At 38.2% G+C, this 26,286-nt stretch overlaps 1 protein-coding gene across 6 annotated transcripts in view; it reads right to left on the bottom strand.

The window, feature by feature from the left end:
* The window catches only part of LOC135217118 (uncharacterized), a 163,177-nt gene that overhangs the window by 24,066 nt on the left and 112,825 nt on the right, over positions 1–26,286 (bottom strand). For 5 of the 6 annotated variants that reach the window (XM_064252821.1, XM_064252823.1, XM_064252820.1 and 2 more), the window contains exon 2: positions 8,398–8,454. The exons of the other annotated variant lie outside the window; for it this stretch is intronic. In XM_064252821.1, coding sequence (XP_064108891.1) covers positions 8,398–8,402 — 5 coding nt within the window. In that variant the 5' untranslated portion in view covers positions 8,403–8,454. The remainder of the gene's footprint in view (positions 1–8,397; positions 8,455–26,286) is intronic. 6 annotated transcript variants of the gene reach the window in all.

Genomic DNA, 26,286 nt, shown 5'->3' with positions numbered 1-26,286 from the left:
TAAAAGAGAGAGAGAGAGAGAGAGAGAGAGAGAGAGAGAGAGAGAGAGAGAGAGAGTGAGGGGGGGGGGGCTGAGGAGATGGACGACGGGGTTATGAAGGGGGGCCTCTAACAAGTGGTATAAAGTGTACCATTTCCTAATCAAAAATCCCTCGGCCCACCTGGCATGCCCCTGTTTAGAGTGCCATTGTCGCAGTCCACATGACCTTGGTTGCATAATTTCGCCATTTTTTTTTCTAGGATCGCGAGATCGTTCTGTTCTCTTGTATCGACCTCAGTGACCGTTGCTTCGAATCTGCGTCGTCTTCTTGGACACTGCTTTCGGCTGAACGTTTCACCAAGTTATCATTGCCCTTCCTAAGAAACCTTTGTGGAAGAAGTCGCCAACTCGATGACGCCAGTTTTATTAGCCATAAATCAATCAGTCATCGCCAACTCGAGGGTCAAACAGTTCGATCACGGTCTCTCATGACATTCACTTAGAGAGAGAATTTTGAACTGTTTACTTTCCTCTGTATAGCTTGAAGCATTTAACAATTCACCAAATATTTAAAAATCTTAGAGAGGGCTATTAGCACACAGTTCTCGAAGGACCGAGCCCGTTTGGGCAAATATGCCCTTCTCGTTTTTTAAAACATCAAAGGAATATTATTAGAGGCTTATGAACTGAATAAATATATTCCATAAATCTTAAAATAAAGCGACGATGTGGATGTTACTCTCTGGTGTCTGCTCCAAATCGCCTTTAGAGATGGGTGGGACGTACACTCACTCATATAAGTTCATGGATGTCTGGGTGCTTGAGAGAGATTGCCATTTCACCCCTTTCTGGATGACAGGTGTCTGGGAGTGCAAAGCTGGCCAAATGTTCAACTACCTAATTTTTTGGTGCACCCCCTCCCTCTGTCTAACAGACCTGTTGTCCAGAAAGGGGTTGGATGGAATTCAGCTTTATGGCCAGAGACATCCATGAACTTATATGAGTGACTGTACTCATTATCATCAAGTCTTGTTACAGAGTTAACCAACAGCTTGTTTAAACAGCCACAAATGGTGTGGAATCGAGTCAAAATGAGACCAAGTAGCCAATTAAAAATGAAACAAAAACTTGGTAAATCCAGGCATCTCGAGAGGGTGAATGAGAGAGACAGAGTGTGAGAGGAACAAACTCAAGAGTAATAAAAACCCCATATTCATTTAAATTACTCTCAGGGAATGACGAAAACACGAGGTCCGAATAAAACATTTATCATCATATTACAACATTAGTTTCTTTTCTATACAAAACCACTCCGTAACCAATAAGAGACTCACTATCATAGCTAAATAAATGTGATCGCCCCCCTCCCACCAAGAAAAAAAGGCATTCAATTTTGCGCAAGAAATCAGTCAACGAACCTTGACTGGCCGACACCAGTCAGTCAAGAAAGATGTTAAATGATTTTAACAGTCTCTATCTTACTGTTTCTGTCCCACTGCTCATCATCCTTCAGAAATTCTCTCCAAGCTCAGTTTGCCTGAATTTTCCCATATTCAAGTGTAAGGTCTATCCCTTTTTATACCCTATCGGCTCCTTCATGGCGATTTAGGCGTTGCCCCCTACTTTGCCGGCACTGCCACATCAAATATTCCAACTCAACGTTTTATGGTATATGAAGGCAACATACGTTATACAACACAAATATAATTGGTTGCTGATCCATTTTTCCCAGTTATTAAAAGCCCTCGTAATTTTCTAACATTTAACAACAATAAGACAAATAGTTTATTCTTAAACGTGGCAAAAAAAATTTACAGCGCTGTCAGTTCCTCTCTCATGGTTGGTTTAAGGGCTGACCTCCCAGGGTCAAAAAATGAAAGAATGATCATGAAAGTGCAGTCAAAATGAAACTTAAACGGCCGCCCAGAAGCCATTTTCAGAACAGGGCATAAGTGACGTTTGAACCAGGTGGGAGGTTTGGGGAAAGTGCGCAGTTGGGGCAAGATGTTCTTCGTCAGATGTCAATTCAGAAAGCACAAACAAATACATTCAGTATTGATCATTTTCAAATCGACTTACAGTTGGACCTATGTTAATATTTACCCACGTTCTAGTTTTACGGAGCTGATGCTGAGTCGGGGCACAGGGAGAGGTGAGAAAAAAAAAAAAATCCTAACTTCTCCTTTAGTAGATTCCAGGGCTGGAATCTCTCGGTCTCTCTCGAGAGTTCACGTGGGTAGGACCTATGTTCCACCTCTCCTGAGGGATACGTCTTTCAAGAGAGGTGGAACATATATCCTGCCTATGTGAACTCTCTCGAGAGACAGAGATTCCAGCCCTGCGACTGGCTTATCAACAGCCAATCAGGAACGTCGTAAGGGACTGGCCTAGACGTCAAATGCACGGTTGATGTGAATCTACTGTAGAATACCGTATCCTGACCTAACCAGACCTTACCTTTGTAACATTACTTAGGCAGGGGGAGGGGAGGGGGAGGGGGAGGGGGAGGGGTGGGGTGGGACGGGCTTCGTCCTCCAAATATCCCAGTCTCCCTACTCTGGAAATTTTTCTTTCTGACAAAAGATAGAGCCATGAAAGGTGGAAAGTAAATTCCAAAGCAACGCCCTAAATAAACCCATTTCAGCAAAATTCACTGAATGAGGGTCCCACCCGCGTCACGTGATTACAGCTGACAATTAGTTTGATTATTATTGCTGTTATATTGCATACTAAAAATCCACAATTATATAGTAAGCTGTATTACTATGTAAAAGATAAACACAAAGACTTTCGAACAACTGAATGGTGTTCCTCATCAGTGTTTACGTAAAAAAAAAAGAAAAAAAAAAAAAAAAAAAAAACGAAAACACTGATGAGTGGAAAGACTTTGATTTTTATCTTTTACACAATAATACAATTTACTATACAGTTATGAATTTTCATTACACAACCGTTTTTCACGAGATTGTGAATTTCTAATTCTCGATCACATAGTCACTATAAAAAAAGAAAACACGAACCACACACTTCAAAATGGCGTTTTCTGTGCAGCGTAAAATGCTTTATGAAACTCTCAGACGCACTATCATGGCTAACTTTATAACCTTAATTAAAATAATAACTACTAAGGATAGAGGGCTGCAATTTAGTATGTTTGATGATTGGAAAGTGGATGACAGAAAAAGTGCCGACGGACAGACAAATAGCCATCTTGGTAGTTTTCTTTTACAGAAAACTAAAAGCAACGGAAATTCTCAAGTGGTTACTTTGGGTGATACGAGACGCACAGTGAATAACACAAAATAGACCTAATAGAAATCCTTATGATTTAAATGTTTCTCTTGGTATTAACTTACAAATCATATAAACCAGACTACTCTTTCTCCCCCTCTTTCTCTTGCAGTTTATATGAATACATTCATATTAAGGGTATCTTTTATCGAATATCATTTAATAATATAAATGAGATAACTTTAATATAATGACGTCATGATGACCTTTGCAGTGACATCAGCAAGTGTGTGATTAAAATTCCTTAGGCTAATCTGTCCATTTGTCTTTCTAACACGTTACCACATAACCCTGCTCTCTCTCTCTCTCTCTCTCTCTCTCTCTCTCTCTCTCTCTCTCTCTCTCTATGTGATGATACTGCTATAAGCAAAGTAAGAGTTAATCAATGAGAGAGAGAGAGAGAGAGAGAGAGAGAGAGAGAGAGAGAGAGAGAGAGCTTCCCAAGGATAATAAAAAGAAATAAATGCATAGGCAATCATCAAAGGAAAAAAAAAGCTACTTTTGAGAGCAACCAGACTAGTGTCTGAGCATTGCCAGAGTAACAGCAACAAATATAATAACAATAATAATAATAACAATAATAATAATAATATTAATAATAATAATAATAATAAAAATAATGGTCCTGTTGAATCGTTCACGTTCACTGATATATCAGTGATAATTCTAATACCCCATCATAATACTGGTAACATCACTGATGATTATTTTAACCTCTCAAAAAAATTTTGACGCAAAAATATGAAAAGATCTTATAACTCAGCCTCTGTTAAAATGACGCAGTAATTTGTAATAAATATGAGATCATCATCCATTGAACCTACATTTAATTAATAGGCAATGAATATGATTTTTTTTATTCTATTTAAGTGAACCTACATTTATGTAAAACAATGACGTGACGTCACGCCGTTCACAATACAACGGGAAATTTTGTTGCTCAGCAAAAACTGCCATTATCCATGCCATTAAAATAAAGCATACGTATTTACTATGCAGAGAGAGAGAGAGAGAGAGAGAGATACTAAAAGACTAAAATGAATAGGATACATAAACAAGAGAGAGAGAGAGAGAGAGAGAGAGAGAGAGAGAGAGAGAGAGAGAGAGAGAGAGCATTTAATAAAAGACTAAAAGGTATAGGATACATAAATAAGGTAGAGAGAGAGAGAGAGATAGAGAATAACATTAACGAATACTAATAAGAACAATAGTAACTTTTGAATAGCATTCAGCAACACTGGAGAGTTGACTCTAATTGATACGATACTGTCAAGGCTGCGACTCTCTCTCTCTCTCTCTCTCATTAGATGCGTATACCAGTTTTAACTGTGGGTCTTATGACCTTGGGTTCACATCTCCCCCTCTATATCCTTATTACAACATAAATGCCTTGTATTCCAAGAGAGAGAGAGAGAGAGAGAGAGAGAGAGAGAGAGAGAGAGAGAGAGAGAGAGGGTGTATTGGAAAACCCGAAGCCTGTGATGAGGTCATGACAGGGAAGTAGGTACACGTGAACTGTCGTGAGAGAGAGAGAGGAGAGAGAGAGAGAGAGAGAGAGAGAGAGAGAGAGAGAGAGCTGTACTTTCATCCAGCGTATCAATGAATTATGTATTGAAAATAAAATAGTATTGAAACTGGGAAGTTACTTCGATGCATGTTACAAATATACGCATTAACAGTAGTTGTACACGGTAGCTATAGTAGATTCACATCAACCGTGCATCTGATGTCTAGGCCAGTCCCTTACGACGCTCCTGATTGGCTGTTGATAAGCCAATCACAGGGCTGGAAACTCTCAGTCTCTCGAGAGTGTTCACATAGTCAGGATGCGTGTTCCATCTCTCCAGAGGGACACGTCTTTCTAAAGTATCCCTCAGGAGAGGTGGACATAGATCCTACCCATGTGAGCTCTCGAGAGAGACTGAGTTTCCAGCCCTGTGATTGACTTATCAACAGCTAATCAGGAGCGTCGTAAGGGACTGGCCGAGACATTAGTTGCATGGTTGATGCGAATCTACTATAGTCAACTGCAGCTGACCTCCTCAAGGTAATTTTGTGTGTGTGTGTGTGTTAATTAGCTCAAAACTGACTGAAAATTCAATTGAACATGAAAGATGAATGTGCGGAACACCCTATAACAGAAATGAGAGAGAGAGAGAGAGAGAGAGAGAGAGAGAGAGAGAGAGAGAGAGAGTCAGGTCCCTTCGAACTTGATACGAAAAACAACACGTAATGTTTGGGGTTGACATAAACGAATGTTTGCCTCTACGAGCAGCGCCTGGCACGGACATCACACAATCCCCCCCACCCCACCCCCTCCACCCCCCACCTCCCGCCTTCTCTCTCTCTCTCTTTTCGTCAATGACTATTATTCAGATTGGGCGCAGCACACACTTATCACAGACAGCCACCATTTAGAACTCCTGTCTGTTGTGAAGTGCGTGTTGTGCCTGTGTGTGTGGTGTATTTAAGTATATATATATATATATATATATATATATATATATATATATATATACACACATGTATACATACAAATACATACATACATAGATAGTATAGAATATATATGATATATATATATATATATATATCATATATATATATATATATCTCACTAAAATTCTTTTCTATTTCAAGCCTTTGTTCTAAATTTCAGCGTATTATTTTCGAGTTGTTTAAAGAATGGCTGGTTAGACAAGTTTTTCCACTGCATTAAGTAACTTTCATTGCTTATATATCTAATGAATTATCATTCATTAGATATAAGGAATAGAGACGGGAAATGCAGAGAAATATTTTACTTAAATTTGGCAGTAGAACCAAAGCTTTTACATATTTCTTAAAAGACATATGACTTCATTCACAATGTTCTATATACGGACAATATGTTACTTTGAAAGAGTTGACAAATGGATTGTTCTTTGTCTCTATAATAATAATAATAATAATAATAATAATAATAATAATAATAATAATAATAATAATAATAATAATAACAAATGGAATGTTATTTACCTCAGTAATAATAATAATAATAACAATAATAATAACAATTAAGGAAAGTAACAACAAACAGACACAAATTGTTCAATTCTTAAACAAATAACATTAATAATTTGTGTGAGTATTTCGCACACGAAGTATCAAACTACACTGCATTTGAATAAAAAAAATTAATATTACAAAAATAAAAATTAATACAACAAAAAAACAAAATCGCAAGAGGACGAAAGATAACCCTGCGTCAATTTCGGGTAAGTGCCCTTGGCCCTTATGGATCATTGTTTTGACAGGCGCGTTCTCAGTGCATTTATTGATAAAAAAAAAATGAATAGCGATTACTGGGACCGAATGCTCTCAGTGCGTTTGCTAGTGATAATGTTACAATTATTATTATTATTATTATTATTATTATTATTATTATTATTATTATTATTATTATTATTATTGGCGATATCTAGGACCGAACGCTCTCAATGCTTTTGCAAGGAATAATGTCACATTTATTATTACTATTGTTGAAGTCGACATGTTTCGACCACTTCCATGGTCATATGAGGACGTTGCAAAGAACGTCCTTTGCAATGTCCCGATCATGACTATGGGTATGGTCGAAACATGTCGACTTCAACACTGTAAAAACACCGGACTTAAGTGCCTATTATTATTATTATTATTATTATTATTATTATTATTATTGGCGATTACTGGGACCGAACGATCCCAGTGCGTTTGCAAGGAATAGTGTTACAGTTATTATTATTATTAATTTTATTATTATTATTATTAAATATGTTAGCAGTAGTAGTAGTAGTAGCAGTAGTTGTAAATGAAAGAATAACAAGCTTCCTCCGGACTGATTCCCCTTATATGAAAAAGTAATGAAAAAGTAAGAGAAAAACAGGCAAAATTGACCTACAAAAAAAGAATTACAACACACACTGAACAGGAAACGGCAACAGTAAAAAAAGAAAGAAAAAGAAACAAACCATCACAGAGGGAGAATTGCATTAACGATCAATATTTACTGGTTCAGATCTGTATTTCTCAGCGTTGACGAAAAAAGGAGATAAATGCTGAATTAAATAGAGTTAACATAGGAGAAAGGACAAACATGGACTGATTGTTCAGTCACTGATGGCGTCGCGTTAATTTACAAATAGCCTGTTTTGTCTTACAGTAGTAAGTGGCATGAGCACCAACCTGAAGGAGTGATAGAAAACGATCAGGCAAAGACCCTCAGGGACTATGGTATCAGAACAGTTGGGGTGATATATGCCAATAGACCAGACGTGACGTTGATTGACGAAATCAAGAAGACGGTATCACTCATTGATGTCTCAGTATTATGAGACACCAGAATTGAAGAGAAAGAAAGGGAAAAAATCGATAAGTATCAAGATCTGAAAATAGAAATAAGAAAGATACGGGATATGCCAGTAGAAATTGTACCCATAATCATAGGAACACTAGGCACGATCCCAAGATCCTTGAAACGGAATCTGGAAAAACTAGAGGCCGAAGTAGCTCCAGGACTCAAGCAAAAGAGTGTGATCCTAGAAACAGCGCAGATGGTAAAAGTGGTGGACTCCTAAGGAGGCAGGATGCAAACTTGTGCTACAATCATGAAATTTCTAATATTCCTAAAAATCAAGCCACAAATATCGATTAATATCGAAATCACTAAAGCCTACGAATAACTTAAATCCTAAAGGGGAATTAAAACTGATAAAGTCATCTGTTCTGTACGGGATTCCAGAATGACCAAGTTCGAATCCTAATAGGGCAGATACATTTATCATATATAATGTTAAGGTGACTATTTGCCATGATCAATTATAACTCCCTTAACGGATAAAAGTTATTCCAAAGGTTTAGTGAATGCAATGTCAAAAGATACTGTGGCTTATGTCAATAATTATTTACATATTTAAGATCACATTATAAACAACAAACAGAAAACTAAATATAGAGAAATACCAACTTTATTCACTACCAAAATGCACACAGCTGCTCGCACATACTACGCTGGTTGTTCGGTGTCTCAATGGCTTACAGACACAGACACACAGACACACACACACAAACACACCATTCCGTGTCACTGACGTCACGTGACCTTACCTCATAATTCAAAGGCTGAATGATTAATTACGCTCGCATCTGGCTGGTTGCAGAGAACTGGAAAGAAAGCAAAAGTAAAGTTATTTTGAGAAATGCGAACGATGCACTTTTAAATCCATTAGCTGAGGCTACTGGGAAAATTTAAAAAAAGAAAAGACAGAGTGCCAAGTACTTTCGTGTATTTAACACATCTTCGGGGTACAAAGTATTACAGAACTTAAAACTAGTGAGCAAGAAAGCACTCACAAAAGCAAAATGAAGAGAGAAAGAGAGAGAAAAAATATGTAAAATAAGACCATTACAAACAGAAACAATATTCGTCTAGATCACCCAACCACTCAAAACCACGTGCTTACTTTTGTGATTTCTTAGTACTTTTATAAATATGACTATGCAGTACAGTGAATTTAAATGAGTCTGTAGTCTTCTGAGAACAGAGTACAAGAAATGTATAATATGATAGTACTACACTACAGTGAACTCACATGTGTCTGCAGTCTTCGGAGAACAGAGTGCAAGAGACTTATATAAATATGATAATTCTGTACGGTGAATTCACATGTTCAGATTGTACTTTTTTTTATCCAAAAGATATCACAAAAAGTTAAAAGATAGATTCGGCTGAAATTTTGTAGAGATTTGGTATATGGGACAAGGAAGAATCATTTAGATTTTGAGAAGTGATCGGCCCAGGATATTGTTTGACAGAGAAGTTCACTCTCGACGTGATTCAGAAGTCACGTAAAGCCGTTGATCACGTTGCTGAATAACCGCTGTTTCCATGCAACGTAAAAACACCATGCAAAAAAACAAAAAAAAACAAACAAACAAAGGATATGGTTTGCTCTATATTTAAAAAACCTATGAAGGGATTCTAATGGATTTTCATGTAGAAGTTAGGTATGGGCCAAGGAAGAGATGATTCCATTACCAGAGATTCTAAACCTTTTAATGCTCATTAGGGTAAGGCAGTTTTACCAGTTATTTCTAACTAGATTATTTAAATTATTACTGAAATTATGATTGCCATCCGGACAGTTAACTTAATCATGCTTCCCCTGGTAGCTAACATATATATATATATATATATTATATATACTATATATAGATATATATATATACACAAAAAACTTCACACACAAACACACACGCACACGCGCACGCACACACACCACACACACACACACACACACACACACACACACATATATATATATATATATATATATATATATATATATATATATATAAAACACATATATATATGTGTGTGTGTGCACATTTGTATATGTGTACATATACAGGTATATATAGTATATAAATCTAAACACACATACGGTATATACATACAAACACACATTATATATAATAATATATATATATATATATACATATATATGTATGCACACACACATATATATACACGTATATATACACCTCTCTCTCTCTTTCTCTCCGTGATACTCACAAATTCACAAGTATTCTACCACTTTACATTGCCATCAATGATGATATGATGATTCACCCACCCGAATAGACAACCTTTTCAGTGCGATCGCGTTAATGACATGACCGTCGTGGGTGGGGGGGGGGGGGGGGGGGGGGGGGGTGGGGGGGGGGGGGGGGGGGGATCCAGTGACATCACCTGCGTCTGAAACCAGAGGGCTGGTCGTTCGATCACTCAGTCTCGCATAGGGTTAGTGAGTTATTCATATTGAAAGAAAACATCCGTGTTGAAGCACGTTGGTAGCTGAATATAGAAAGTACGCTTTGAGAGAGATGAGAGAGAGAGAGAGAGAGAGAGAGAGAGAGAGAGAGAGAGAGAGAGAATTTCCTGATTTGTCGAGATAATAATATATGATATGGTATAAGAAACCTTATATATACGTTATATATATACATAGATATATACTTATATAGAAATTTATATATATTATACTAATATATATAACAATAATACAAAAATATATATATATATATACATAGAATATATATATACTATAGATTAATTATATATATATTCATATATAATAGATATATATTATAATATATATTATTATATGCGCATGTACTTTACGAATATAAAATATGTATGTAATTTATATTTTTACACAGTATTTGTACATATGTATACATATAAAACACGTATATATATATATGTACATATACTGTATACATAAATATGTATACGTATATATCAGCGAAGAATACCAAATCTTTAACATGGTTGACAGAGAGAGAGACGAGAAGAGAAGAGAAGAGAATCGAGAGAATGAGAGAGAGAGAGAGACTACCATACAACCTCTCATGGCAGGTCAACGAACTCACGCACATGGCAATTAACATCAATCTGACGCCCTTCTTGCTCTAGAGCCATCAGGAGGGAATAGTTAACAACACAGGGATATGGAAGGACTGTTATGAATAAGGTAACTCACAATATTCACCTCACCTCCAGGAGTTCAGTTTCAAGTTAGTTGCCTACGCCAGCAAGAAGAACGGGCAGGTCTGTTTACTATGTTTCGGCACAAAAACAAAACAGTTCAAAAAATGGATGAATTTGAATAATTGTTTATATAGTAGAAGCTTGAGCTCTGGCAAGGAGAGTCGGTATTTTGAATTGAACTCAAAATCACAGACAGATTTTATTTATTTATCTATTTATTTTTCAGTTTTCATTTTCTCAGAGAGAGAGATGATGAGGACGAGACCGAGAAGAGGAGGAGAGGAGAGAGAGAGAGAGAGAGGATAACCTTTTGGTTTCTTTTCTTTTTGTTTTCATAAAGGAAGCTGAGCTGTGGATGTTATGTGTTTATCCTAAAAGAACCACAACATAATCTAGGCAACGGTTTTCCTAAAAGAACTGCAACGTAGAATTTGGGACAGCGTCGAGTCGGTCTTTTTAGGATAATTGCATTAATTGCCTTCCGTAACTGGTGCACGTCATGCCGGAGTTATTTTAAGGGATTTTCTTCATTATGTATGTAATGAGTCCGACTTCAAGTATATAACTGACAAAATTAATCAATTCAGGTAGCATAACCATACACACATTCGTACGTACATACATACATGTATATATAAATATAAATTTCTGATGCACATCAGGGTTATAGAAGATATGAGAGAGATCGGGGTTCGATCCCGATGTGTCAGAAAATATTATTTGTTTTGGACACGTGGTCTTGTGTGATAAGGTTCCCACACCACACCACACCACCACACAACACACACACACACACACACACACACACATATATATATAGACTAGATATAACATATATTAAAAAATATATGCACATTTATAAAGACAAAGATTGGCTGATATCCCAAGTTAAAGGTCGATAATTTCTAGTTAATGTCCAGATACGAAAGTGGGCAAAGATTAGCCGATCCCAGGACATACTAAACAATTCCTTGCCTAGTATCCAGATAGAATTAAAGATTCGACCCAACGGTCCTAGGGTACGGACACCCAAAATGAAAAGAAGCGAAAAAAACCTAGTTTCATATTCCAGGTTGGTTAAAAGGAGCGAACAAAATATTACTAATATTCGGGTATAAAAAGCGACATAACCTAGCTGACAGCCATGATGGAGAATGCGACAAAATCTAGATCGGACGCAGGTGCACAGACTAGTAGATCTTAACCAGTTGTACAGACCAACAAAATCTGCGGCTAGTCCAGGTCTAGGGCAAGAATAATCAAAAGGTGAGTTTACACTAGGCTTCACCCCACGCTGCATGCGTAAGACTCTTCACCAACGCCTCCCAAATTCTTGTTAGCCCCGCCTACTGGACTGCTCATCAAGAGTCACGACATACCACTTCACCCTAATGAGCACTCCAGTAGGCAGGCTAACAAGAATTTGGGAGGAGTTGGCGATGAGTCTTATGCATGCAGCGTGGGGTGAAGCCTAGTGTAAACTCACCTTAAGAATGGAATAAACAATTTAGACAGGAGGCCCAGAGCTGCCGGGACCTATGCATACGGGGATTGTAATCTAACTGCATAAAGCGATAAAATCTGGCTCCTACCCGGGTGTACAAGGCAACAAAATCTATTGCTATCCAGGTGTGATAGCAGCGGGCAAAAACCAATCCAGGCTGTTACGCAGCCACAGCAAAAATCCAGCAGGCAGCCAGGCGTGGGAGGGGGGGGGGGGGGGGGGGGGGGATCGAAAAACAATATCACAAAGACATTCGATTGCAGGAAAATAAATGCGTTTTACCTTAACTAATTACATTCCATTTTTTATCTTTTTGTGGAAACAATGCAAAGACCGTCGCGGACGAGGCAAAAATGAGGACGAACAATGTTCTCCACTAAACGCTACGTATAATCATTATCTTTATCATCTCCGTCATCATCCGACATGCTTTACTGAGGGCAGGGGGAAGATGCAAGAGAGAGAGAGAGAGAGAGAGAGAGAGAGAGAGAGAGAGAGAGAGAGATTTTCCCTGGGGGGCGTTGTCTCTTTAGCTTTTTCGCCTCGTAACGGGAAAAAGTCCTGGGCTGGATTCCGATGTGATATATTGCGCTTCTCACTTTTGTTTCTCCTCGTCTGAGTGGGATTTATTGGGAAATTATGATCACATGTTTATCATGGGTCAGTTTAAGTGGGCGGGATTCCATGTTGTGATATATTGTCTCTCACTTTCGTTTTTCTGAGTCTGAGTGGGATTTATCGGGGAATTATTAGCACATATTTACAATGGGGCAGTTTAAGTGGGTGGGACTCTATTGTGGTATTATGTCGTCTTGAAATGGATAAACAAATACACAGATATCTATGGGTAAAAATATTCTTAAAAATAAAGCTAAACAGAAAGCTTCCAAGAATCTGTAAGATTCCCTTGAAAAGGAGAATCGTGCATATTCCCGAAAGCTCTCTGTTTTAAGATTTATTTCTATAGATATTTATACCCATATTTAACTGTGGATCTGTTTCTCCGTTGAAGAATCGGTTTAACTTACGTAAGGGTGACATTCATCTAAAAAATTGCGATATTCCCTCTGCTACATACGAACGACTTTGACTTTTCCGTGACTGAAACAAAACCATACTGATTTTTATTTTTTATTAAATAACGGAATTTTTTCCGTATAACGAACATATATTCAATAAGCAGGCCTATTCATGTAGGTCTATTTGTTAAAAATAGACCCACAAGATACGCTTTACAATCCCAGTAATGATTATTCTTTCCATGTAATCAAGGATCAGTTCCATGAAGAGCGAAATATTCAAACTGCCATGTATGACGTTTTTCTCATTTCTAAGAAATGAAACCTTCACTCAAACTCGTGTATATCATATATCTTAGCAAGCAGAGCATATCCTAATAATAAGTAATAAGAGAGAGAGAGAGAGAGAGAGAGAGAGAGAGAGAGAGAGAGAGAGAGAGACCTTCACACAAACCCTCTGTTTGCTTGATATTTTAAAAAGTCAAGCAAACTTTAATGGTGTGCGTGCGCGTAACTGTGCAGAGAGAGAGAGAGAGGAGAGAGAGAGAGAGAGAGAGAGAGAGAGAGAGAGAGACTCACACTCTATGTTTACATGACATTTTGAATACGCAAAGCAAATTCTGATTATGATATATATACTATATATATATATATATATATATATATATATATATATATTTATATAGTATACATATATATTGTATGTATATATATATATATATCTATATATACTATATATATATATATATATATATATATAGAGAGAGAGAGAGAGAGAGAGAGAGAGAGAGAGAATTGCTTGTTAACTCCCGGCACTTCCTCAAACGTGTCAGAATTCGTTCCAAGGCCCACGGACCTTTAAATCAAAAGATCGAAGTGAGGCCGAGGCATAATAACGGCGTTATTCATTACCCATCTGTAATAGCCCTTCAATTGGGGTCAATCCCTTTAACCTTGCTGAAGGAGACTAAAAGAAGAAAATAATAAGGTAAAAAAAAATGACAATAGTTCGGGGGGGCCTTTTCATTTCCTTTATTACTGTTAATAATGTCGTCGTGTTACTAGCGTAAATAGCAACCAATAGACTACTATTACCACTGCTTAAAATAATAATAATAATAATAATAATAATAATAATAATAATAATAATAATTATTGTACTTAGGAAGCAGCCCTCTCTCAAGCATACTTATTAAAAGTAATGGCTACTTCAGCAGCGTTACACTTGTAGAGATTCTTCTCTATTTTGCGAATAGCGGCTTTTTCAGTGCTACTTAAACAGGCTAGTAGAGCGCCTATAGAGGTCATGGTAAAATACAGGGTCAAAATAGGTGTATATATTGAATTTTACAGATAAACTATGATACCATAGTCACATCAAAGTCATTAACGATTTTCTCTCTCTCTCTCTCTCTCTCTCTCTCTCTTTCTTAAAGCGAGCTTTCGTCTGGAGCTGCCAGACATCCTCGGGCTGGGAAGCTGAGGGTGGACTGATCTTGGTGCGGTGTCCGTCCTCCTTATATATGTGTTGACAGCAGGGGGTCTGCCCATGCTTGTCTCCTATTGGCTGGTGGCGGTGAGTCTTGTTTTCATTGGCTGCCTGAGCCAGGTCTCAAGCCTTCTTTCGGGCCGATGGTTGCGTTGCAGCATATCCTGCAGCCGCCTGGACCTCCAAGCGGCGCTGTAACATTGATGGGCGTTGCGCTACGCTGTGGGACGTCACGGCTACTTTTGATTTCCATCGGCTGCAGGAGTACCTCGTTCGGGGGCGTTGTCATCCATAGAGTTGTCATGATCGTGGTGTCATTGTTGGTGGCAGGTCTTCTCATACTCGTAGGGAGGAGAAATTCTTCCTGAGTCGTATTCAGAGTAGGTTTTATTTGCTGGATGAGTAGCGCCTCCAGCAGGCGCAACCGACGGGCATCAGGGGCCTTCTTCCGATGATCTTCGTGTTCTTTATGATGACATCTCGGGAGATGGCCTCGTGATGTTTGGTGCGGCGTGATTCTTTATAGCCCCCTCTTGGGCGTGGCACGAGAGTCTCTTCGACAGTCGCAGGTAGTCATACCTACGTAGGCGCCGCTGCATTCGCGGGACTGGGCATGTATATTGGTACACTACATGCGTCTGCTTCAGGGTTCGCGATCTATTATGAAAAATAACCCCTCTCCACAGGTACGAGAACCCCTGAAGCAGACGCATGTAGTGTACCAATATACATGCCAGTCCGCGAATGCAGCGGCGCCTACTAGGTATGACTACCCATGCGACTGTCGAAGAGACTCTCGTGCCACGCCAAGAGGGGGCTATAAAGAATCACGCCCGCACCAAACATCACGAGGCCATCTCCCGAGATGTCATCATAACAGACTACTATGGAAAGCAGGGCCCCTACATCATAGGCTCTATGCCTATAGGGAGGAGTAGGCACCCATGAGTGCCTTACAGATGTGCTCTTAAGTGCCATAAATGGCAGAAAAATCCATAGTGGTCTTCTTAGATCTAGAAAAGGCATATGAATTAAGCCAATGCAGCAACCATCCTCTCCTCCCTAGTCAGAAGAGGATCAAGGGCAACCTGCTTACATGGACAAGGATACATGCAAGACAGAGAAGCAAGAGTAGTGTTCCAGCAGAATGTCAGAATACTACTCTCTTGAAAACGGCACTCCACAGGGGGGCATTCTAAGCCCCTTCTTATTCAATGTCCTTATGGAAAATGTAGCCTGTCTCGAGCTACCACAGGGAGTAGAGGTCTTCATATATGCTGACGATGTTTGCATCGTCAGCTCCGGCCCTCAAAGACAGCTCCAAAAGATGCAAGAAGCCTTGCAAAAACTTGAGGACAAGTGCACACAACTGGGACTCAAATCAACAGAAATAAGACAAAAGCCATGGCAATAAAACATGATCAAAATCCACCCAACCTTCTACTGAAAGGAGACGTCATAGACTGGGTGGATAGCTACACATATCTGGGAGTCTGCATTGCAGATTCACTATCTCCTGAGAAGCAAATACAGCTCCTCCAAGCCAAAACAAAAATAGGGCTTAATGCCCTAAAGAAAATCACATCATTGCGAGAAGGTGCGACATACCATCTGCTCAGGAGGTTCTACATACAAACATCCAGAGCACAAGTAGAATACGCAGCACCAGTCCTGACAAATCTCAGAAAGGATCAACAGCAGAGGCTGGAAGTCATCCAAAAACAACGCAATGAGGACTTATACTTGGAGCCCCAATGTGGACAAGAATTTGTCTCTTGAGGGCAGAGACACAACTGCAGTCTCTCAAAGCACAGGATAGGCCAAAGATATTTGCCATTCTGTGCAAAACCATCAGAAACGACAGAAATGGACCACACAAAACAAAATGCAAGCGTGTATAAACTTGCACGAAGAACTAGACCCGCCAAAAACCTATGCGGGCAGTATACTCCAGACACTGAGAGAACTGGGTATGCAGGACACAGTGAAACACATAACAAAGGATGTCCACCTGAGGAATACCAAAACCACCTCCCTGGGTCGAAGACCCAATCCGTATAACTTCACAATACTACGGCAAACAAACGCACTGTGCACAGCAGCACAAATGAAAACTGCAGCGAAGAAGAAGCAATCGGGAACACAGCAGCTGAAAACATATATTACACTGATGGCTCAGTTGACACAGAAGCTCCAGCAACTACAGCAGCAGTGGCTGCCCAAGACTTCAAAGGAACCTGGAGGCTATCCAACAATGCCTCCATACTACAAGCAGAACTAATGGCAATCTTAAAAGCCTTAGAAAATTCCAATTTAAAAGAAGGACACACAACAGTGCATATTGACTCCAAAGGAGCAATACTCGCTATCAAAGCGACCAATCCAAAAGAAAATGTGACACTGATAACAGCCATAAAATCATTGGCCAATTCACATCAAGCTGCTGGCAGGAGAGTCACACCTAAACTGGATACCCAGCCATGTGGGAATCCAGGGAAATGATGAAGCTGACTTCCTTGCCAAAAGTGCCCTCAGCTGCAGTACAGTAAGCATAAAAGTGCAACCATCCATAACACACCTAAAGGAAATGGCAAAAAGCTATGCCAAACTCCAAGAAGAGAGTGAAGTACGACGTCACTACCTACAAGAGTCAAGGACGTCCAAGTGGTATGTGGATGTCACAAATCTAACGCCGCATGACATCACAAAACAAACCACTAGAAAACTCTCAGTCATCACACACAGATTAAGGCTAGGATACCTCTGCACCTGGCAAATGATAGGAAATGAGGGCAGGTTATGTCAGTACTGTGACCGAGAGGCAATCCAGCCCTCGAACACTACCTACTAGACTGCCCAGAGACACAATCTTACAGATCAAACCTAACTGAAATAGAGCTGACACCGGCACAGATCACCAGACACATCTTAAATAACATAGGGACATATGGGAATCTCCTAATGTCTCACCAACCTCCCAGGTAAAAGGATGAATCACCCGGCATTTCTCCATAGACACATGGGAATCTCCTAGTGTCTTGTAAACAAAAAAACAATGAAAGCCACACAAAGCACAAACCCTCTACTTCACTGGTTGCAATGGGAGTCATAAAACATCTTTGGGAGCATATGTATAAGTGTGAGTATGCATGAACATGTATATATACTATAATACTTGCTTAATGTTGGTTTGATATATATTGCAATATTTTCAGATGCTACACCATGTTATATATTGCGCCTAAAATGTTTATAGGTAACGCCTTCTTCCCTCAAACTAAAACTCGCTTCCTTCTTCCTACTCAGCACTCTTCAGCTAGGCTGAGTCTCACTGCTATAAAAACTTTCTCTCCTACTGATGGGTACCGTAAGGTTCAAAGGGGGTTGCAATCCTGCCTGTCACCCTATTTCCTTTCCAAAACTAACCGCCAAAGCACTGTTTTTTGTATCTTTACAGATATTCCAGTTACGGGCTGCTCTAGGAGCAAGAGCCGTGCCAGCACAAGGCTGGCTTAATCTCCAAACAACAACAACAACGCACCAAGATCAGTCCACCCTCAGCTTCCAGCCCGAGGATGTCTGGCAGCTCCAGACGAAAGCTCGCTTTAAGAAAGAAAGAGAGAGAGAGAGAGAGAGAGAGAGAGAGAGAGAGAGAGAGAGAGAGAGAGAGAGAGAGAGAGAAAATCGTAATGACTTTGATGACTATGGTATCATAGTTTATCTGTAAAATTCAAATATATACACCTATTTTGACCCTGTATTTTACCATGACCTCTATAGGCGCTCTACTAAGCCTGTTTAAGTAGCACTGAAAAAGCCGCTATTCGCAAAATAGAGAAGAATCTCTACAAGTGTAACGCTGCTGAAGTAGCCATTACTTTTAATAAAATAATAATATTTATTATTATTATTAGTAATATTATTATTATTATTATTATAATTATTATTATTATTATTATTATTATTATTATTATTATTATTATTATTATTATTATTGTACTTGAATCACCCACGTGGCATTTTAATAAGAAGAATAGAGAAACTTCTATACAAAATAAACACGGCTGAAATAGCCATTATTTTCAGTAAAACCTGTATTATTGTATTAATAATCATTATTGCTACTACTACTACTACTAATAATAATAATAATGTGTGCCATGGCACAGATTGTTCTTCACGAGATTATGAATTTCCTAGTAATAATAATAATAATAATAAAATAATAATAATAATAATAATAATGATGAACAAAACAAAAACTTCTTTCAGTTTTCTTCTGAAGATTGAAAAAGAAACCCACAAAATTACTGTGTATACTTATAATAGTTAAATGATAATGTAAATTCTTATAAGTAAACACGTTATACAGCAATTTGGCGGGTTTCTTTTTAATAATAATAATAATAATAATAATAATAATAATAATGATAATAATAATAATAATAATAACGAAGATACTGTTCAACATAAGTACAGCTTCACCGAACAGATTATTTCACGGGTTCACCCAAATTTCCCGAAACCGGTTGCTTCCGGTTTAACTCTGGACGATCATATTTACCACCGGAAGTGACTGTTTTCACGCCCTGGCCTAACCTGAGTAACGGCGAACAGCGGAAGTCATCCTCGCTGTTGTAGATCACAGAGAGATAAGGCGGTAACCCAATTTTCCCTTATTTTAGTGGATAAATGTCTTATTAGAACTGAATTAAATATGAGAATATATAGCCACCGGCCAAGCACTATGGTAGATTCACATCAACCGGGCATCTAATGTCTAAACCAGTCCCTTACGACGCTCCTGATTGGCTGTAGATAAGACAATCACAGGACTGGAAACTCTCAGTCTCTCAAGAGAGTTCACATAGGCAGGATGTATGTCCCACCTCTCCTGAGAGATACGTCTTCCCTCAGGAGAAGTGGATCATACTACATCCTGCTTATATGAACTCTCGAGAGAGAGACTGAGAGTTTCCAGCCCTGTGATTGGCTTATCAACAGCCAATCAGGAGCGTCGTAAGGGACTGGCCTAGACATCAGATGCAGAGTTGATGTGAGTCGACTATAGTCTGGAAGCATGACGAAAGGATGATTTCCAAATGTGTCCTTCTTTCTCAGTCAGGAATGATTCAGGGGTTTTCAGGAAGGATGAAATGACGGGAAGTTGAAGTTCCTTTTCTAACAAGGAAGCCATGAGGAGCGATAGTCCTGCATCTTGAATAATAGAGGGTTGCTGGAATAATGGGAAACGAAAGTAAGAAAAGCATACATAGACTCGAAATCTATGGGAAGAAGCAGTCATGAGGTAATCATAGGATTACGGGTTTACGCGTGTAAATATATATTATATATATATATATATATATATATATATATATATATATATATATATATATCTATATATAATATATACTATATTAATATAATATATATATATATATATATATATATATATATATATATATATATATATATATATATATATATATATATATATATAATATATATATATATATAATAGCATATATATGAGGTCACAGCATTCTCAGTCTGAAATACAGGTGCGAATGCCTGATATATTCACATAGTTATAACCGAAAAGTTCTTTTCTGTCGAAAAGAAATGTTAGGACGACGTATGAATAAGCTAATAAAAAGGCATGGGTATTTTTCAAAGCCTTTCTGTATGGCAGCGCAGACAAACTCGTAATCACTCTAGTTTATAGTAATCAGTCATTCACTAATTCATAGGAAAATAAGCATTTTTATTGCGCGGCTAATTAATCGATCTTTCTAATATACTTTTTATTTAGGTGAAAATTTTGCTATTCAGACAAAGAATTCCTACGTAACAGGAAAAAACACAGCCATACTCAAGTGCAGCAAACGTAAATACATATAAATTAATGTACTGTATTGATATAAGGAGAGATCTCACCCCTTGATCAACTAGTAAGAGAGAGAGAGAGAGAGAGAGAGAGAGAGAGAGAGAGAGAGAGAGGCGTTCTCTATTCCACCCTATAATCCTTTCAAGCCCTGCCTTGGCGTCTTCTGTCAAGGTCTGTTCGTGTCGAAATGACATTCGTCAAGCGTATCGGAGCGTTTCAGTTCCTGCTGTCAATGATACCTTGCCATGCTATCTATCTGTCCTTTTGGAAAAGGGGATGTAACAATACCTTACAATGACATGGCTCTCTCTGACTTGAAATGACTCACAGCACCAGTGCTGCTTTACATTTGTTAATTTACACACACACACTATATATACATACATACATATATATATATATATATATATATATATATATATATATATACATATATATATGGACGTGTGTGTGTATGAGAGAGAGAGAGAGAGAGAGAGAGAGACTGAAATTTCAACTATGCACTGTTCTATACACTCTCGTGCTTTGTATTCTGTGGATAATTGAAACAAAAAATGTTTGCCAATGTATACACTTGTACTGTCTCTCTCTCTATTTATTTGGTACTCTCTCTCTCTCTCTCTCTCTCTCTCTCTCTCGTCCTCTCTCTCTCTCTCTCGGTGAACTATAGCGTCCTCGCTATTCCCAATTCCAACCAGAAGGAACCTCCACAGGATATCGTAATTTACTGCAGTCGAAAATTGGAGAGCCCAGTTAGCGTATTTACATATCAAGGAAATCTCCGATCTTATCTTTTGATGACGTGAGTAACAAAGGCAATGTGAATGAGGGCGCCTGCATGCAAAACACCTAAGAGAGAGAGAGAGAGAGAGAGAGAGAGAGGAGAGAGAGAGAGAGAGTACAAGTAAATACACTGTCAAACATTTATATCAATCATCTATGAAATGGTATAAAAAATTGCACAGTTTATATCTTATTCTTTCTCTCTCTATCTCTCTCTCTCTCTCTCTCATCCACCAACCACACACATACACATATACATATACGCGTTTATATATATATATATATATATTATATATATATATATACATATACATATATATATATATATATATATATATATATATATATATATATATATATATAGTTTGTGGACAGAGAGAGAGAGAGAGAGAGAGAGAGAGAGATCACTTTTACTAGATAAATATACATTTGTAATAACCACAGTCACCTTCTCGTTGTCTTCCTACTTTCTGCATACGCCAAAAAAAAAAAAAAAGCCTTGAATTCTAAACGCAGATAAAATGAAGAAACAGCGAGGAAGAATTTCTTCACTTCATCTTCGCTTCGAATTCAAGGCAGTGTAGCGAACAAGCGTATCCAAGATGTCTGCAAAGATTGCTAAGAGGTCACTAGCTAATGAACAGACACAAAAACATTATTAGTATAATAATGTCTATAATATATATAAAACTTGAACACAACGAAAATGAGACACTCGAGTGTAAATTTTGACCAGTTTCAACTTTATATATAAATATATATGCGCATTAAGCTACAAATTCTGAGGTATAGCGAAGTCGATATTAAAGGACATTTGTAGCTTAATGCGTATACGTATATGAATCACGGTGATGTGATCAAATTCATAAATACGTAGTACACCCTACACACACATCACGCACACACACACACACACATATATATATATATATATATATATATATTATATATATATATGTGTGTGTGTGTGTGTGTGTGTGTGCCTGTGTCCATGTGTGTCCCTCTAATTATAAGTTTAATATATATGTATATATATATATATATTATTATATATATATTATTATATAAACTTATAATACACACACACACACACACACACATATATATATATATATATATATATATATATATATATATATATATATATATGTGTGTGTGTGTGTGTGTGTGTTGTGTGTGAGTGTGTCTGTGTCCATGTGTGTCCCTCTAATTATAAGTTCTGTACAGCTTTAGAGTTGTAAAAGACTGCTCATTATCACCTTATAGCACAGCCCCACAGAGAGGCTGGCCGGTCATCCCCACTACCTGCATCACCCAAACACAATGACCGACTTCATATAATCAGACGAACATTGCCACGATGAACTCAGACTACAATATGAACTGGTACGACATGCGGGCCTCAACACTGCATCATTCTCTCTCTCTCTCTCTCTCTCTCTCTCACACACACACACACACACACACATACCGGTTGATCAAGGAGTAAGTTCTGCGAGAGTTTCTCTCTCCTTGTATCATCACTATATGATTTGATAAGTATTTACCACTAACTGTATGTATGTATGATAATGTTTCTCTCTCTCTCTCTCTCTCTCTCTCTCTCTCTCTCTCTCTCTCTCTCTCTCTCTCTCTGTGGTTGATCAAGGAGTAAGTTCTGCTAGAGTTTCTCTCTCCTTGTATCGTCAGTATATTAATTGATAAGTATTTACACTTACTGCAAGTATGTTATGTATTTATAGAGTACACTAATTGATATACAAGTACATTTACACTTGCTGTACGTATGTATGGTAATCTGTTTCTTCCTCTCTCTCTAGCTCTCTCTCTCTCCTTGTGTTACAGTGACATGCCGCCTAAAGAATTGAGGGTGAGCATGTAAGATGAAAAAAAAAATTAGTATTTGATAATGCGAAAAAGGGAGGCATATTAATGACAAAATATTGAATAAATTGCTTCATAATAATAAATCACGATGAAATAAATACAACGACGCCTGTAACTAAAGCCTGTGTATTGATTAATTAACTACTGGGGGATTTTCTGGCGTCACAACGGCTAAGGTCACTATTATCGCTAAAATCTCACCTAGATCGTATTGAATATAATTGAATTTACCCCTAGTTGTGCCTGGATCGTTCACTACTAAAAACTGACGGGTCAATTTAACTATATCCAATACGATCCAGGTACACAAGGTGTGAATTTACCTGAAAGTACCTGAAGTATACGATCCTATGGTTCTCAGTTTGTCAATTCACCTGGAAGGGTACGATCCTGGTACATAAGGTGAGAATTTACCTGGAAGTAGGAGATCCTACTACTCTAATTGTAAATTAACCTCCACGTACACAGGGTGTGAATCTACTTGCAAGTATACGTCCCAATACACCATGTGTAAATTTACCACGAAGCGTACGATCAAGGTATGAATTTCATTAGACGTATACGATCCTAGTATTCAGTAAATTTACCTGGAAGTTTACGATCCAGGTACATATGGTGTGAATGTACCTGGAAGTATACGATACTACAGCACACCATGCGTAAATTCGCCCAGAACTCTGCAAGTGTACGATCCAGGTACAAGAGGTACGAATTTACTTGGAAGTATGCGATTCTATAGTACCCAGAACTCTAGGAGTGTACGATCCAGGTACACATGATGTGAATGTACCTGGAAGTATACGATCCCATAGTACACCATGCGTAAATTCACCTGCTCAGTAAATATACCTGGATGCGTACGATCCAGGTACACATAGTGTGAATTTACCTAGATACGATCCTATAGTACATCATGCGTAAATTCACCTGTTCAGTAAATATACCCGGATGCGTACAATCCAGGTACACATGGTGTGAATGTACATGGAAGTTTACGATCCTAAAGTGCTCAGTAAATTCACCTGGAAGCTACAATTCAGGTATACAGGACCAATTTTAATCAGAAGCACTGCAAGGTATCCTTATCCAAGTGCATTACCTTACTAATGTTGTCCTTCCATGCTGTTGTGACTTGATTTTGTTCGCTTTTGCCGATTTACCTGTTTTTTTTTTTTTATCATAAGTATCTCCGTTAACTATTTTACTTGTACATACTATTCTGTGGCAGAGGTTCCAATTTGTTTCGTGTAAATGACTGAAATTTTTCATTAATAATTTTTAAAACTGGCTGGGCTATTCTAATAACGCCACTGTCACATTTCTACGACTGTTTATCCTCGGGAAAATTCCAGCGAGGTTTCCGCACTTTCCAGAATAACTGGACTCTGTTACTCAGTTATTTCACTTAGATATTTGAATATTTGCAATAGTAATTTCTTACTATTGTTGTGGCAATTCCAATAACGCCACAACCACATTTTTAAGACGGTTTATTCTTTCTTAGGAAAATTCCAACAAGGTTTCAGCAGATTCCAGAGTAACTGATATTTTTTTTACCAGAAAGTATCGATGACAATATCACTACTGAACACCTGAAAACCTTCAGCTGTAACCATTGTGCATTAAACGGAATTCAGCTTATATCAACAAATAAATCGAAGGTAATCTTTGTTCGTTTTTGTTGGCCCACAGGGTAAAATTCCTTTTTGGATGTTCAGCTATCTGAGAACGGAGGGCCACTGCAGTAACACAGGTGGCGATCTGAACGTTTCATTCCACCATCAGGGTCCTGCAGTGTCGTCGATTTATTGTAGGTCAAATTCCTAAGGAAAATAGAAAAATGTCGATCAAGACTAAATATGACGAGCAAATTCTGGAGGAGAAGAGAAAGAATCGACTAAGAGTAAATATTACGAGAAATTCCGGAGGAGAAGAGAAATAATCGACTAAGAGTAAATATTACGAGAAATTCCGGAGGAGAAGAGAAATAATCGACTAAGAGTAAATATTACGAGAAATTCCGGAGGAGAAGAGAAAGAATCGACTAAGAGTAAATATTACGAGAAATTCCGGAGGAGAAGAGAAAGAATCGACTAAGAGTAAATATCACGAGAAATTTCAGAGGAGGATAAAAAAAAGAAGAATCGACTACAAATAATATGAGCGATATCAACATAACTCCACAATGATTGCGGGGTCATACTAATCCTGGCGAACCTATACACAATCAGGTATTACACACACACACACACACAAGGAAGCATCAAACAGACGTCCTCACGACACGCAACGCAACACGGGGCACTTAAAAAAAAAGAAAGAAAAAAAAAAAAGAGATGTTTTATCGACATATTGGTGACGCAAGGACACGGCGATAAATATAACGATTTTGATGAAAAAATTACATCCGCATCTATTTCCGACGTATTCTCCCTCTCTCTTGTTGGCTGTCTTAACGATTGGCTGCATTCTTCGGTCTTTTTACAGCTTTCTGGAAGGGGTCTGTGGTTGGGGCGGGTGGGGGGGTGGGGGGGGGGGGGGAATGGCCGGGGGAGGGAGGAAGGGGGGGCGAATTGATATTCTTTATTGACGATTCTGTAACAGGGGACTGAAAGCAGTTTTTTTTCTCTTTGAAAATATGCCAAATGCTAACTCGTTCTGCTGCACACGTATCCTTCGACTCTACACAAGAGAGAGAGAGAGAGAGAGAGAGAGAGAGAGAGAGAGAGAGAGAGAGAGAGAGAGAGAGAGAGAATTGGAGTATAGCAAAGCCCGTGACTTTCAGCTACTGAGAGAAAAGACAGATAACAAATAAATATTTCTCTAGAATCTTACAAATATCAATTGGCTTTTGCGAAATTTATATAATTG

Source organism: Macrobrachium nipponense, chromosome 7 (assembly GCF_015104395.2).
Source record: "Macrobrachium nipponense isolate FS-2020 chromosome 7, ASM1510439v2, whole genome shotgun sequence".
Lineage (NCBI taxonomy): Eukaryota > Metazoa > Arthropoda > Malacostraca > Decapoda > Palaemonidae > Macrobrachium > Macrobrachium nipponense.
Note: the sequence above shows the minus strand (reverse complement) of the source record. Positions and strands in the feature narration are given on the sequence as shown.